The sequence below is a fragment of the Canis lupus genome, chromosome 2 (genome assembly GCF_048164855.1).
Source record: "Canis lupus baileyi chromosome 2, mCanLup2.hap1, whole genome shotgun sequence".
Lineage (NCBI taxonomy): Eukaryota > Metazoa > Chordata > Mammalia > Carnivora > Canidae > Canis > Canis lupus.
The window spans coordinates 33,773,151-33,790,516 of NC_132839.1; the positions used below are offsets into that span (position 1 = coordinate 33,773,151).

The 17,366-nt window shown below is 41.1% G+C and overlaps 1 protein-coding gene across 1 annotated transcript in view; it reads left to right on the forward strand.

Annotated features, from left to right (window-relative positions):
• The window catches only part of OCA2 (OCA2 melanosomal transmembrane protein), a 440,201-nt gene that overhangs the window by 78,292 nt on the left and 344,543 nt on the right, over positions 1 to 17,366 (forward strand). Inside the window, exons 3-4 of the mRNA XM_072795366.1 lie at positions 4,530 to 4,628; positions 8,899 to 9,087. Of these exons, the coding sequence (XP_072651467.1) occupies positions 4,530 to 4,628; positions 8,899 to 9,087 (288 nt within the window). The remainder of the gene's footprint in view (positions 1 to 4,529; positions 4,629 to 8,898; positions 9,088 to 17,366) is intronic.

Consider the following 17,366-nt stretch of genomic DNA (forward strand, 5'->3'; position numbering starts at 1 on the left):
ATTTCCTTCATTACTGCCTTCCTCTTCTACTACCTTTCTTTATGTTTAGTTAAATTTTTGTAGTGACATGTTTTGATTCCCTTCTCATTTTTTTGGTGTATGTTTTATTATATTTTCTTTGTGTTTACCATGACAATTAGGTATGACATTCTAAAGTTATAACAACCTAATTTGAAGTGATACCAACTTAACTTCAATTGCATAAAAAAGCTCTACTTCTATATAGTTCTGCCTCTTTTTATTATTGATATCAAAATTACATTTTTGTACATCGTGTATCTATTAACATAGATTTATAATTATTTCTATGCATTTATTTTTTAAATTGTGCAGAAAATAACGAGTAGGGGTGTTAGGCTAAAGAAATGGGAAAGAGCCCTCATGTTTTCTACTTCTTCAGTCACAACTGATTACAGACATAGCCTCTGAGCAGCCTGGGCTATAGACTCTCTTTTTTTTGCAGTTAATTAAACTTAAAAGCCTAGCCATGCTTGGACAGAACAAGCACAGACTCTCTGAAGTTCTGACTATATTTCGGTGAGGAATTAGAGTCTCCTTCCAACTCTCCAAAAAAAAGGTCACATGAGTAGGTGGCAGCTTCCCTGCTTGCTTTCCTTCCTCAGATTTGCTTTCTGTCAATGGACACACTTGGCTGTTTTCTGTGTGATCATTTTTGGGGCAAACCCAGCTTTTCCCAGCCTGCTAGTTTGCTTTTTTCCTTCTGGAAAAGTAGCTTCAACCAGTTAATACAGTATGAGAACAGGAAGAAACAAGAGTCAGAGCGAGAGAAGGAGGGAGAGAGGAAGGAAGTGGCAGCATTTGCACTCCTTGTCATTGGCTCTACATTCCCTGCCAAGCAGTGCTGTCTTCTGTGACTGCATTAATTGTGTCTACATGATACAGGGTTTGAGAAAGACTGAGAGCCAACCTCTTCCTCTACCACTGTAACCAAACCACTACCTTTCCAATGTGTCCTTTGCAGTAGTTATTGCCTCTTGTCTGGCGTTTAGAAATGTGAATCTTCTCAGAAGTTTTAATATATTTGATATTCCATATTTTTAACAGTCTTAGATACTTTTAAAAAATGACATAAGCAACATAGGACTACAAGGCATTTGGATCAAGAAGGAACTAGGGTGTCTGAGCTAAGAAAACTGTTATTGACGGGGGGAGGGCTGGTAGGTATTGCCAACACACTGTATCTATCTTGCAGGTTGGCGTAGATGGGTCTTATTTACAATCATGGCAGTAAGGTTTCTTGACAATGGTGGGCCTGAATCAATTCTAGCTGTTTGAAATTTACTGCTTAAGAATCTAAAATGTGGCTAATACCCAGGGCTTTAGGGACAGGGATTTTTTTCTCTTCCATAACTGAAAGGTATAGTAAGGCTTTCTGTGGTCCATAAGCACCAAGACACTTCTTGCCCAGGGACTCCATTTCTAGGAATCTGTTCTAAGGAATTTTTGGAGGCACACAACTTATCTATTAGGACTCTCATAATGTTTGTTACTTATATTAATAAAAAAGAGAAATTCCTTAAATTTCTAACAACAGATGGGTGGTTGAGCCTAATGTGGTGATCCATGTAATGGACTATGATGCCAACATGTAAATCATATTGTAAAAGAATATTTAATGATACAGAAATGCTTATGACATATCTAGATTAAACAATTAGAGGATGAAGCAATTGAATGTGTCTGGACATGTGTATATTTGAAGCTGACTTTAGAAATATTCATTTATATGTAGAAAAAAAAGACTGAAAGGAAGTTCTTTATTTTTTAAAGTGTAATATTAGTTTCAGGTGTTCAATATAGTGATTTAACACTTCCACATAACACCTGGTGCTCATCACAATGAGTGCCTCACCACCTAATCCTTGTCACCCATTTAACCTATCCCCTACCCACCTCCCCTCTGGTAACCATCAGTTTACTCTCTATAGTTAAGAATCTTTGAATCTTAACAGCTGGTATCAGTTATAGAATTATATACAACCATTTTATCTATTATCTTCTTCTGTGGTTTCCAAATTATTGAAATAAGTATTGCCCACTTATAAGTTTAGAGTCATATATGAATTTTGCACATGTATACACAGAGTTATTGAGACACCAGGGAAAACAGATACTGTTTAATTTTGTGAATTTTGAAAGCACCTGGGCTTAGATGTGAAGTCAGAGAAATGTCAATGAGATTTCTTTTTTAGAAGGATAGAAGGTTAGGAATAATATAGATCTCAATATTATCTACGTTAATTAAGTCAGAAAGAAAAATGACTCTGGAATATGTTTCTGGTGCAATCCTGTTTGTGAGTTTTCTGTCTTCCAGAACAGCAGGTCAGGGATCTTGTAAAGTACCAGGAATGTTACTTCTCTTCTAAGCTTCTCTTCTTTGCAAAAAAGCAATGGAAAATAATGTCTGGACAGTATTAAATTAAATTAAAATTTGGAATAGGTTGAAGTTTCTGTGAAATTTCCTGGCAAAATTTATTTTATTTTTGGGTTTTTAGAATTATAAATATTACAATGCTTAGAAACTACTCTCTATACACTTAACTACGATTATAAAATACTATGCATACACAAAGCACAATAGAAACGTTAAATAGTGAAATCAGCCAGATATGCCCATCTCAGAGAAAATAAAATGTACTTTTGTCTTTCCCCATTTCCAATTTTCCTCCTTCGTGGGCATAAGGTAAATTCTCAGATTGCACAATGTGGTGCTGCTGTGAGCTGTGCTGAGAGCCTGTGGGTAGTACTTTTTAAGGAGCAATAGCATCTCTATTGTCTTGGACATTCTCTGGTCTTCAGAGGTCAGTGGTGATTCTGAGCACATTTTTGATCTAATAGTTTAGAAAACTGTTTCATTGAGTCAAAAAGACACCTCATGCAAATAAGCTATGATTACTGGGATTTAACTAAGTCATTAAGTACTTAAGGATAAAACAAGATGGAAATAACATGGCAGCCATTCATAAGAGGCTTGCAGTGTAATAGAAATAATTGAATTGAAGCCAAGCTATGGTTATTTACATCTCCTAATTTTGTGTGACTCACTTTAGTGAGTCTTTCCTTTTAATTCATATTATACAGATGAGAAAATGGAAGCTCAGAGTGGCTAAATAATGTGAGTGAGGTCACCTCTCCCATACAAACCATCTCAGGGAGTAACAGAAAACAGTGGATATTAGTTGTCTTATTGAGACATTTATCTAAATATGTCTGAGGCCCTTCTTCATTTACAATTATGAGACATGGAAAATTTAAATTCCCAACTAATCGTTTAAGCCAGTTTGAGCAGCTAAAGTGCACTAATTATTAAGTCCCTCAAGTGGAATTTATCTTTTACCACTCTTCTCTCATCTATGTGAGTTAGGGCATATATTCTATACTTGTTTCTACTGTTCTCTTCTCCCTGGCTATTAAATCTCCTGAGAACAGAGTCTTTACTCCTCTGTGTTCCTCATTAAAAGTACCCAAGGCTGCCCAGAGGTGGCACTCCGAGAACACTTGCTGGCTCAAGACAGACTCCCTTCCTGGCTTCAGTAGGGAGTGGTGGGTATTGTTGGATGCAGCTCAGGACCCTAGTTTCATTTGTCCATGAGACCAGAGTCCTGTTGTCTGTCACAGGTGTGTACTTGAATGAGGAGAAAGGGGGTGGGAATATTTTTTTCCTTTCTCTGCATTTATGATCTCAAGTACTATTATTCCCCCAGGTGAGTGTTTCATGGCATCCTCAGCAGCTCTTTGTGGCCTGGGCTCCTTTAGGAAAGGCAATGTCCTTGTGTATAAAATGACATGTTCCCAATAATTAGGAATGAAAATGATTTCGGCAGCTTTTTGTGAAAATCTGGTTGCATTTAAACATTATGTGTCCTTGAATGAGGTGAAGGTATATGCTTGTGGGCTCTCTTGTGCCTGTGCAATCATTTCCATCTTGTGAAAAGCTCCTGATTTGGATAAGTTTATGGTGGCCTTTCCTCTAGTGCAGACCAGCACAGTGGAAGGGGGTCCCCACACAGTGTGAACCTTTGCTTTGCTTCCCTTGTGGCTTCCATTCCCCTGAGATACTCCTCCTTGCCATTTTATCATTTCACTTTGACCCCATGGATCCTGACTTCTGCTGGTTGGTCTTTGATAGGAAGCCAGGAGGATATCTTAAATGTGTGGTATTTAAATACTGTGATCTTAGGAAGTAGACTTTTTGGAGTATAGAAAGGTTCATCAGACTCTGAATGGTTTTCTTCATGAAAGTTCTGCATGGAATGGCAAAGGTGGCTGGAATCTACTGTTAATGCTAAACAAAGCCTAAAAGTATCAGTCCTACAGCATCTGGTCTCATATATGAGTTCCTGCTTTTCATTGCCAACATGGTTTATGCTGGAGAGGAGAGTTGTTTTTAATTGTATCTCCTTAAACTCCAGCTTTTTACAATTCAAATATAACTTATGTTCTTGGACATAGCCGAACCCCCACCATTTTTGTGTTGGTAATCACTTTACTTTCACTGTGTCTTTCAGGTCTCACTCTTCTTTACTTCAGTTCTTCAACTCCAGGTCAAAAGACCTCTACTTTACAGAAAATACCCCTTTGCTGAGAAGTTCCTCAAAAGAGAAAGGGTGAGTTTTCCCATACCCTTCATATAAAATTAAGAAATCTCTGGGCATTGCCCTTGACACTTATGCTGGAGAACTTCTTCCTGAGATACGAATTTTTGCCTGACATGTTGTTTGGTCTCTGCAAAATCCTTGTCAATTCAGTGTGGTATGTATTCATGATTCTAGTAGTTGTAGTCTGTGGCTTATGAGTTTCCAAATAACATTGAGTATATCCCTGCAATGATTAAGTAACACGTGCACATTCATGCATGTACACAGCTCTGATGGGCTGTGTTGCCAGGTCAGGGCTTCTCAACAAGGGGTGAGGAAAGCACAGTCCAGAGATCTTTTTTGCTGTCCCAGCTGGGCAAGGGGTACTATCTATTGCCATTTAAGGGTAAAGGTCAGAGATGCTGCTTAATATCCTGCAAAGCACAGGAAACATCCCCACAACAAAGAATGATTTGGCTCAAATGTCATTAGTGATGAGGTTGAAAACGTATGATTTAAGAGGAACCTCCACTTCCTGCAAGTTTGAGGGTCCCTTTGGGGACAAACAGGATGATTCTGGAATCTCTGAGCAGAGCTGATCTGGAGGATAACTCTGTCTCCTAGGATGAAGGGCCCTGGCCCAGATATCCACTCTCATTTCTTTTTCCTTTTGCAGACAGACTTCCAGAAACCTGAACCACCTGCTTAGTATCTCCTGCCTCCTCACACATCACAAACTTGGGGCATTGTCATGGCACACGTCATTTCCTGCTGTCTGACCCTAAGCACCTGCATCACAGGAAGGCCACTGTGTAACCTGCACTCACCTCCCTCCTATCCTTTTAGGAGCTGCCCACCCTTTTTCCAGGCTTGTCTGTAACCATGGGGGTGGGGCTTCATACTTTTTAGAGTGTATCAGAATCCTTTGAGGTATTTGTATGCCATGTGGATTCCTAGCCTCACTTGCCAAAGACTCACCCTCATTTAGATAACGTGTAGGAATGTGGACTTATCACTTCCCAGTGCAGGGACATGCTGGCTCCCTCCAGGAGATTCCTGATGACAAGTTGTCTTCCTGCAAAAGTTCCCACTGAGCCCTTTGGCTAGACTAACTTCCTCCCCTTCTGGCTCTCCAGAGCAATCTCACTCAACTTCAAAAGAGCTCAAATGTCACTTCCCTTGTGAAACATTGGTGTCCCCCCCACAATTCCCTCAAGAATCAATGCTTTTTCTGTGCTCTCAAATACCATATTCATGTCCATACTTCAGAACATGCCCTATGTTCCATAGCCTGCCTCTTCTTCATCTCACATCCCAGTGTCCATTACAGCCCCTACATCCAGGAGGATTACTTATTTTTTTCTCCATCTCTACTATAAGTAAATCACTTCAAAAACAAACACTTCAAAAATCAGTTCCCTTAATGTTTTCCTTTGAATTACTTGGTAAACCATTAAGGTTATTTTAGAACTCATGTTTCATTGAAAAGCACATGTGTAGGCATTTGTCCTGGGGATGTGTAGCATAGAAACATTCCCTGGGATTCTAAGCTGAACCTCATGTCGAAAACCACTATAGAGGAACAGAACATGGGTCAGGTTTGCTTATAAAATGTTTTCCTCTTTTCAAGATTTTTTTTAAAGATTGATTTTATTTATTTATTTATTTATTTATTTATTTATTTATTTATTTATTTATTGGCAGAGTCACAGGCAGAGGGAGAAGCAGGCTCCATGCAGGGAGCTTGACATGGGACTCGATCCCAGGTCTCCAGGATCACACCCCCGGGCTACAGGTGGCGCTAAACCGCTGTGCCACCGGGGGTGCCCTCTTTTCAAGATGTTGAGGGCAGGAATGTGCAGCCGATGATACAAGGGTCAGAACATGCTGTGCATCTGCACTGACCAGCATAGTTGCTACTTGTCATGGGTATTATTCAAAGCTAAATTAATTAAAATTAAACACAATTTAAAATTCAGTTCTTAAGTTACACACTTCAAGTTGCCAGTGATCATGTGTGACTACCATACTGGATAGGACAGAGAACATGTCCATCATCACAGTAAATTCTATTGCACAGCAGTGTTCTAGATACACTGGCATTAGCTTTCTTCTTGCCACTTCTATTTTTTTTAATAACAAATTTATTTTTTATTGGTGTTCAATTTGCCAACATACAAAATAACACCCAGTGCTCATCCCGTCAAGTGCCCCCCTCAGTGCCTGTCACCCATTCACCCCCACCCCCCGCCCTCCTCCCCTTCCACCACCCCTAGTTCATTTCCCAGAGATAGGAGTCTTTATGTTCTGTCTCCCTTTCTGATATTTCCCACCCATTTCTTCTCCCTTCCCTTCTATTCCCTTTCACTATGATTTATATTCCCCAAATGAATGAGAACATACAATGTTTGTCCTTCTCCAATTGACTCACTTCACTCAGCATAATACCCTCCAGTTCCATCCACATTGAAGCAAATGGTGGGTATTTGTCATTTCGAATGGCTGAGTAATATTCCATTGTATGCATAAACCACATCTTCTTTATCCATTCATCTTTCGATGGACACCGAGGCTCCTTCCACAGTTTGGCTATTGTGGACATTGCTGTTAGAAACATCGGGGTGCAGGTGTCCTGGCGTTTCATTGCATCTGTATCTTTCGGGTAAATCCCCAGCAGTGCAATTGCTGGGTCATAGAGCAGGTCTATTTTTAACTCTTTGAGGAAGCTCCACACAGTTTTCCAGAGTGGCTGCACCAGTTCACATTCCCACCAACAGTGTAAGAGGGTTCCCTTTTCTCCCTTCTTGCCACTTCTAAAAGAAGTTTCCTTGGTTCCAATTTTAGTTATAGTTATACTTGTTCACCAGCTGAGGGGGTTGTAATATTATTATTCACATATGTAATATTATTATTCACATATTATTATTATTTCCTGGTCACAAAACTCTTTATTTTCAGTATTAATCAGTTTATAGCACTGTCAGCATCATTTGTTATTGTTACATATTAGTTTGACACAGCCTAATTTGCATCTTTGGGCTTCTCTTTATGAGTAAGACTATTTTTTTCTTGTTGTAAACCAGTTTGAAAGCAATTATGGGTGTTCAGGAGAATCACAATGCCCTCTTGAGCTAGCTGGGCTTTTTTTTTTTAATAAATTATTTTTTATTGGTGTTCAATTTACCAACATACAGAATAACACCCAGTGCTCATCCCGTCAAGTGCCCCCCTCAGTGCCCGTCACCCATTCACCCCCACCCCCCACCCTCCTCCCCTTCCACCACCCCTAGTTCGTTTCCCAGAGTTAGGAGTCTTTATGTTCTGTCTCCCTTTCTGATATTTCCCACACATTTCTTCTCCCTTCCCTTATATTCCCTTTCACTATGATTTATATTCCCCAAATGAATGAGAACATATAATGTTTGTCCTTCTCCAACTGACTTACTTCACTCAGCATAATACCCTCCAGTTCCATCCACGTTGAAGCAAATGGTGGGTATTTGTTGTTTCTAATGGCTGAGTAATATTCCATTGTATACATAAACCACATCTTCTTTCTCCATTCATCTGAGCTAGCTGGGCTGATTGTTTTCTAAAATCATGGCCTGTTATGTCAGTAGTGTGATCCCAAATATCTCAAGTAATACATGAAAATTTGGGGCTTTAGTGCAACCTCACTAGAGTCCAGTGCATCTGAACTGATGAGGTTGTTCAAAAGGCCAGAGATTTAACTTTTAAGAAAAGTTTGTGATTCCTTTTGAATCATCTTTCTAGACAGAGGTTCAATTCTTGGACAGCACTAGTCCAGCTCTGATGTTCTCCACTCCTGCTCATGATCGTGTATAGTCTGGGTGGAAAATCCAGCCTATAGCTGGATAGCTCTGTTACAGAAAGAACTACATAGAGGAGGAAAGGCCTGCATCACTTATTCTGCTTCAGGACAAGTGTAACAACTAGGTATTGAGTACTCCAACACAAGCAAAGAGAAAGCAAATACTGAAATGAGCTGGAGTTGGTCTGGGCCAGAAATAGCTTTATTGGGAAGTTCCAAACTCGGAACATGCTGATGTTTCTTGAGTGTCCACAAATCATATGTGTGACCTCAAATGATTTTCTTTAAGCTAGGTGTTCTGTGATGTCCAGCAAGATCCGTTTCCACCAGTTTCACAGCAGTAGAATGTCTGTGCTCCTTTTAAAAACCAGAATTGATTCCACATTTCATACTTACCACTGAAATGAAATCTTATTTTGGAGATGCTACTATTTCTGTGAAAATAACCTAACAAACCTTGCTTTCCAGGTCATGGTGCATGCCTATTTGCCATCCAGAGTTCATCACTGCTGAAGAATCCTGGGGAAACAGCTCAGCTGAGTGGGAGGGAGGATCCCTGCTGAGCAAAGACTTGGCTGGTTCCTTTGGATCTTCCTCCCAAGAGAAGTGGGAGCTTCTGGATAATGCTTACATCAGATTCCGTCTTTTGAAGCTGAGGTAGGAAGACTTGGGGTGCTAGCACTGGCACAGGGTGATGGTTGCCCAGAGCATTCTGCTTGCCTGGGACTGGGCTAGGCGGCATCTCACCCTCATTACATCTTCCCAACCAACAGACTGAAGGTGAAGAAGAGGGTTTTTGCATTTGGCCAGGCTGCACTTTTCTTGGAAGGTTATCTAACCTTTTCTCCCGGCCCTGGAAGATATGTACAGTGGCACTGCTAATCAGCATGGAGGCTGTATAAGGCTATAGGAGAGCCCAATTACAGACCTAAATGACTAACATCCTACACTCCTTCTTGTTTGTGTTGCGGGGGTCTTCATGGCATGACTTTGGTTTGCATATAGAATCAGTTCACTTCAGGAGTCCCTGTGGTGTTTTAGAAGCTGATTACTCCTTGCATTTGGCAAGTTGTTAGGAAGGGTTGGTTTTAGCGCCAGGGCACGTTCTTCCAGAAGCTGTGTTGTCAGGCCTGGTGTGAGCTGGGACCCTGAGGCTGTGCATCTGTGAGGAAGGAGGTTGGAGGTTGTGGTGATGGAAAGGCTCTGCTTGCACATGTGGAGGAGGGCTTAGCGTGTATGTGGGAAAGCTGAGGGCATTATGTCAGACCATGTGAGCTGGCCAGTCAGAGCACTTCTCTTCCTGCATTGTCTGCTGGGCTTCCACATTTATTTAAAGGAAAGGTTCTTTTGAGAGTGACTTGTTTGAAAGTGGCATCTCTAGGGACAGAATAAAGCTTGGGAACCAGGACCACCAGGTCCTCATTCCAGATATTCTCTGAGGTAGCTGTGGGACCAGCAGAGCCAGACACTTCTGTGCAACTGTTTCCTTGTCACCTTGTTTCCCTCACTATATAGCTTTGCATGGGCTTCTACTAAGATGATCTGTAGGAAAGCTCATGGATAGATGAGAAGACACTCTGTAGCTCTCAGATAATTGTGTTATTATTTGTCTACATCAGGAGACCTGTCTTTTCTGAAGCTGTTTGAAGGCCTGATTAGAAATGTACCTAATTGCATGCCCAAAGTTCACCTGTTTATATGCGGAGAAGCCCACTCTCAAATGTTCCGTTGATCCTTCTAGCAATCTTGAGAGGTAGATGGAGGAAGGAACTTCAGGGAGGATAGTATTTTGCCTGAGGTAATGCAATTTATAAGCTGAGGCGGGTAGGCAGGGATGTGACTCCCATAGCCCCACCTGTACTTGACTATGGAGATGTTTCCCAACATGATTCCCAGCCATGTGTTGCTTTTTCATGATTTCTGGTCTCAGCTGCCTGCATAGATGTGACAAATATTTGGCCACAAAATGTGCTATAAAATTATGTAAATTGTGTAAAAGTGTGTGAATTCGGTTCTGGCTCCATGGACCATCATGATGGTAAGCCCTGACACTGTTAACACCCTCCTCAACTGGTTGGTTCACAGCTCCAGAGGATGACATTCTTCAACTGTCCTACACCATGGGAAAATTAAACCAAGTAAATTTGAGACATTACCTTCTGTAGTTGCTTTATCTTCTAGGATTCATGGAATAGTTGCATTGAGCTTGCCACTGAACTAAAAGACTTAATGTCATTCTTTTTAAAAGGTCTAAAATGTACTGTGTATGATCATTGAGGATACTTGTAAAACATATTTTCGGTTGTCAGCTCTGCTGTATATGTCAGCAGAAAAAAATTTTGTATTTGGAATAGTTAAATTAATGATTCTTGCTTTAAAAAAGAAGTATCATTTTGATTCCCATTTGTTTATTACTTTTTTGAGTATAATGACACAGTGTTACATTAATTTCAGATACACAACACAGTGTTTCAACAAATGTATGTTATGCTATCTTCAGGTGTCGCTACCGTCTGTCACCATGCAATGCTCTTAAAATACCACTGACTAGGGCAACCCCGGGTGGCTCAGCGGTTTGGCACCGCCTTTGGTCCAGGGCAGGATCCTGGAGACCCGGGATCGAGTCCCACATCGGGCTCCCTTCATGGAGCCTGCTTCTCTCTCTGCATGTGTCTCTGCCTCTCTCTCTCTCTCTCTCTCTGTCTCTAATAAATAAATAAATTAAAAAAAATCACTGACTATATTCCCTATGCTGTGCCTCTTATTCCTAGTGTTTTGTTTGTTGTATAACTAGAAGACTCTATCTCTCACTCCCCTTCACCCATTTTTCCCATCCTTCTACTCCCTCCCATCTGGCAACCATTAGTTTATTTTTGTATTTATAGGTTTGAGTCAGCTTTTGTTTATTTATTCATTTGTTTTGTTTTTTAGATTTCATATATGAGTGAAATCAAATGGTATTTTTCTTTCTTTGACTTATTTCACTTAGTATACTACCTTCTAAGTTCATCCATGTTGTTACAGATGGTAAGATCTTATCCTTTTTATAGCTGAGTAATACTCCATTATATGTAAATGTAAATATAAACACATGTATACAGACACAGACAGACATACACACATGCACCGCATCTTCTTTATCCATTCGTCTGTTGATGGACACTTGGGCTGCTTCCATATCTTGGCTATTGTAAATAATGCTTCAATAAACATAAGGGTGCAAATATCTTTTTGAATTGATGCTTTTATTTTCTTTTGGTAAATACCCAGTAGTGGAATTATTGGGTCATATGCTATTTTTATTTTTAATCTCTTGGGGGAATCTCCATACTGTTTTACATAATGGCTGCACCAATTTACATTTCCACCATTAAGGCATGAAGGTTCGGTTTTGCCATATCCTTAACAACACTTCTTATTTCTTGTCTTTTTGATTTTAGAGATCCTGATGGGTGGTACATCATTGTAGTTTTGATTTGTATTTTTCTGATGATGAGTAATGTTGGCCATCTGTATGTCCTCTTTGGAAAAATATCTGTTTTTTTTTCTTCGTATATTTTTTTTTTATTGGAGTTGGATTTGCCAACATATAGCATAACACCCAGTGCTCATCCCGTCAAGTGCCCCCTCAGTGCACATCACCCAGTCACCCCAACACCCTGCCCACCTCCCTTTCCACCACTCCTTGTTCGTTTCCCAGAGTTAGGTGTTTCTCACGTTCTGTCACCCTCACTGATATTTCCCACTCATTGCCTCTCCTTTCCCTTTAATCCCTTTCATTATTTTTTATATTCCCCAAATGAATGAGACCATATAATGTTTGTCCTCCGATTGACTTACTTCACTCAGCATAGTACCCTCCAGTTTCATCCAGGTTGAAGCAAATGGTGGGTATTCGTCATTTCTAATGGCTGAGTAATATTCCATTGTATACAACCACATCTTCTTTATCCATTTATCTTTCAGTGGACACCGAGGCTTCTTTCACAGTTTGGCTATTGCGGACATTGCTGCTATAGACATCGGGGTGCAGGTGTCTCAGGGTTTCACTGCATCTGTATGTTTGGGGTAAATCCCCAGCAGTGCAATTGCTGGGTCGTAGGGCAGGTCTATTTTTAACTCTTTGAGGAACCTCCACACAGTTTTCCAGAGTGGCTGCACCAGTTCACATTCCCACCAACAGTGCAGGAGGGTTCCCCTTTCTCCACATCCTCTCCAACAGTTGTGGTTTCCTGTCTTATTCATTTTTACTGTTCTCACTGGTGTGAGGTGGTATGTCATTGTGGTTTTGATTTGTATTTGCCTGATGGCAAGTGATGCGGAGCATTTTCTCATGTGCTTGTTGGCCATGTCTGTGTCTTCTTTGGTGAAAATTCTGTTCATGTCTTTTGCCCATTTCATGATTGGATTTCTTTGCTGTTGCGTTTAACAGGTTCTTTATAGAACTTGGATACAGGCCCTTTATCTGATATGTCATTTGCAAATATCTTCCCCCATTCTGTAGGTTGTCTTTTAGTTTTGTTGACTGTTTCTTTTGCTGTGCAGAAGCTTTTAATCTTTATGAAGTCCCAATGATTCATTTTGCTTTTGTTTCCCTTGCCTTGATAGATGTATCTAGCAAGAGGTTGCTGTGGCCAAGTTCAACAAGGGTGTTGCCTGTGTTCTTCTCTAGGATTTTGATGGACTCTTGTCTCACATTTAGATCTTTCATCCATTTTGAGTTTATCTTTGTGTCTGGTGTAAGAGAATGGTCCAGTTTCATTCCTGGAATGAATGGTCCAGTTTCATTCTGAATTTCCTTCAGAAGCGTTCTATAGTTTTTAGGGGATAGATCCTTTTTACCTCTTTGGTTAGGTTTATTCCTAGGTATCTTACGCTTTTGGGTGCAATTGTAAATGCATTTACTCCTTATTTTCTCTTTCTTCAGTCTCATTGTTAGTGTATAGAAATGCCACTGATTTTAGTGCATTGATTTTGTATCCTGCCATACTGCCAAATTGCAGTATGAGTTCTAGCAATCTTGGGGTGGAGTCTTTTGGATTTTCGAAGTACAGTATCATGTCATCTGCAAAGAGGGAGAGTTTGACTTCCATGCTGATTAGAATGCCTTTTATTTCTTTTCGTTTCCTGATTGCTGAGGCTAGGACTTCTAGTACTATGTTGAATAGCAGTGGTGAGAGTGGACATACCTGTTGTGTTCCTGATCCTAGGGGAAAGGCTCTCAGTGTTTCCCACATTGAGAATGATATTTGCTGTGGGTTTTTCGTAGATGGCTTTTAAGATGCTGAGGAATGTTCCCTCTATCCCTATACTCTGAAGAGTTTTGATCAGGAATGGATGCTGCATTTTGTCAATTGCTTTCTCTGCATCTATTGAGAGGATCATATGGTTCTTGGTTTTTCTCTTGTTGATGTGATTTATCATGTTGATTACTTTACGAGTGTTGAACCAGCCTTGCATCCCGGGGATAAATCCCACTTGATCATGGTGAATAAATTTCTTAATGTACTTTGGATCCTATTGGCTAGTATCTTGTTGAGAATTTTTGCATCCATGTTCATCAGGGATATTGGTCTGTAATTCTCCTTTTTGGTGGGGTCTTTGTCTGGTTTTGGAATTAAGTTGATGCTGGCCTCATAGAACGAGTTTGGAAGTACTCCATCTCTTTCTATCTTTCAAAACAGCTTTAGTAGAATAGGTTTGGTTCTTCTTTAAATGTTTGCTAAAATTACCCTGGGAAGCTATCTGGCCCTGGGCTTTTTGTTTTGGGAGGTTATTGATGACTGCTTCAATTTCCTCCCTGGTTATTGGCCTGTTCAGGTTTTGTATTTCTTCCTCTTTCAGTTTTGGTAGTTTGTGGTTTTCTAGAAATGCGTCCATTTCTTCTAGATTGCCTAATTTATTGGCATATAGCTGCTCATAATATGTTTTTATAATCGTTTGTATTTCCTTGATATTGGTTGTGATCTCTCTTTTTTCATTTGTGATTTTATTAATTTGAGTCTTTTCTCTTTTGTTTTTAATAAGGCTGGCTAATGGTTTATCTTACTAATTCTTTCAAAGAACCAACTCCTGGTTTTGTTAATCTCTTCTACAGTTCTTCTGGTCTCTGTTTCATTGAGTTCTGCTCGAATCTTTCTTAACTCTCTTCTTCTGCTTGGTGTAGGTTTTATTTGCTGTTCATTCTCCAGTTCCTTTAGGTGTGAGGTTAGCTTGTGTATTTGTTTTTTCCAATTTATTGAGGGATTCTTGTGTTGCAATGTATTTCCATCTCAGGACTGCTTTTGCTGTACCCCAAGATATTGAACAGTTATATCTTCATTTTCATTAGTTTCCTTGACTCTTTTTAATTCTTCTCTAATTTCCTGGTTGACCCTTTCATCTTTTAGCAGGATGTTCTTTAACCTCCACATGTTTGAGTTTCTTCCAAATTTTTTCTTGTGCATGAGTTCAAGTTTCAAAGCATATGGTCTGAAAATATGCAGGGGACAATCCCAATCTTTTGGTATTGGTTCAGTCCCGATTTGTGACCCAGTATGTGGTCTGTTCTGGAGAAAGTTCCATGTGCACTTGAGAAGAATGTGTATTCAGTTGCGTTTGGATGTAAAGTTCTTAAATGTCTGTGAAATCCATCTGATCCAGTGTATCATTTTAAAGCTCTTGTTTCTTTGGAGATGTTGTGCTTTGATCTGTCATTTGCAGAAAGTGCCGTGTTGAAGCTTCCCAGTTAGTGTATTATCTAAGTATGTCTTTACTTTGGTTATTAATTGATTGATATATTTGGCAGCTCCCACTTTAGGGGCATAAATATTCATGATTTTAGGTCCTCTTGTTGGATAGATCCTTTTGGTATGATATAGTGTCCCCCTCCATCTCTTACTACAGTCTTTGTGATAAACTTAATTTATCTCATATGAGGATGGCTACCCCTGCTTTCTTTTGAGGACCATTTGAATGGTGAATGGTTCTGCAATCTTTTATTTTCAGGCTGTAAGTGTCCTTAGGTCTAAAATGAGTCTCTTATAGACAGCAAATAGATGGATCTTGCTTTTTTATCCAGTCTGAAACCCTGCGTCCTTTGATGGGATCATTTAGCCCATTCATGTTGAGAGTAACTATTGCAAGATATGAATTTAGTGTCATCATAATACTATCAGTCCCTGTCTTGTGGATTATTTTTTTGGGCTTCCTCTTCCTTTCACAGAGTCTCCCTTGCAGATCTGGTTTGGTGGTCACATATTCTTTCAGTTTCTGCCTATCTTGGAAGCTCCTTATCTCTCCTTCTATTCTGAATGAGAGCCTTGCTGGATAGAGTATTCTTGGCAGCATGTTCTTCTCACTTAGGACCCTGAATATATCCTGCCAGCCCTTTCTGGCCTGCCAGGTCTCTGTGGATAGATCTGCTGTTAATCTAATATTTCTCCCCATATAACTTGGATCTCTTGTTTCTTGCTACTTTAAGGATTTTCTCTTTATTTTTGTAATTTGCAAGTTCCGCTATTAAATGTTGAGGTGTTGAATGGTTTTTATTGATTTTACTGGGGACCTCTCTATCTCGTGGATCTGAATGGCTGTTTCCCTCCCCAAATTAGGGAAGTTCTCAGCTATGATTTGTTCAAATATGCTTTCTGGTCCTCTGTCCCTTTTGGCACCCTCTGGAACCCCAATTATATGTAGATTTTTCCTTCTGAGGCTGTCATTTATTTCCCTTAACCTATCCTCATGATCTTTTAATTGTTTGTCTCTTTATTCCTCAGCTTCCTTCCTTGCCATCAACTTGTCTTCTATGTCACTCACTAATTCTTCTATTTCAAAAGCCCTCTAGTTTAGATTGCATCTCATTTGATTGATTTTTAATTTTGGATGGTTAGATCTAAATTCTGCAGTCATGAAGTCTCTTGAATCCTTTATGCTTTTTTTCCAGGGCCAACAGTAGCTTTATAATTGTGCTTTTGAATTGGCTTTCTGACATCGAATTGTAATCCAAATTCTGTAGCTCTGTGGCAGAGAGTACTGTTTCTGATTTTTTCTTTTGTGGTGAGTTCTTTGTAATCATTTTGCTTAGTGCAGAGTGGCTAAAAACAAGTACTGGAAAAGGGATGAAAAACAAAACCAAAAAACAAAAAGCATACAACAACAACAACAACAACAACATCCAAAAGGGGGATCCTCTGATTCTATATATTTTAAATCCCTCAACTTCCCCTGGAGCTTTTCAGTGCTGCTCAGTCAAGAACTTGCTTTTCCCCTGTCCTTCCAGCTGGACTTCTGGGGGAGGGTCGGCTGTGCTGACTCTCAGGTGTGTGCACCTGGGGGACCTGCTCCGCCCCCTGCCAGGTGCACGGCTCAGTGAGAGGTGTTTATCCCGTGAGGCCCCTGTTCCCTGGTAGCCCTGCTCCATCCCAGGCACAGGGTGACACAGGAGGAACAACAACACTGGCCGCGGCCAGCTCTCCAGCCCTGGAGTCAGCTCCCGCAGTGACTCCCGCAGTCTCCCAGTCGCACTGGCCTGGGTGCTCCCGGGGGTTGCGGGCGCTGATCTGCGCAGCTCGGGGGCGCCCGGCGGCAGGACCGTCCTCGCTGTCCTGTGCCCTCCCCGCCCCTGCCTGTCCCGGGGGGAGCGCAGGGTCCTGGGCTGTGTCCCGGGGCTCTGGGCTCCGGGGCCTGCGCTGCTGCAATTGCGCTCCCGGGCGCGGCTCCTGAAGGCAGCGGGGACCAGCCCCCTCCGCCCCGAGCCGCCCCCGGAGCTTCCCGAGGCCCCGCCAGGCGCGCTGCAGCCCTTCGCCGAGCTCGGCCGCGGGGCGGGGCGCTCTCCCCGGGCGGCTGCCTCGTTAGTGGCTCCGGGAGCCTGGAGGCTCCACCGCCCTCCTGCGCTCTGCCCGAGCTCCCTGCTAAGCGCCTTTGCGTCCGGGAAGAATCCCAGGAGGATTTTAAAG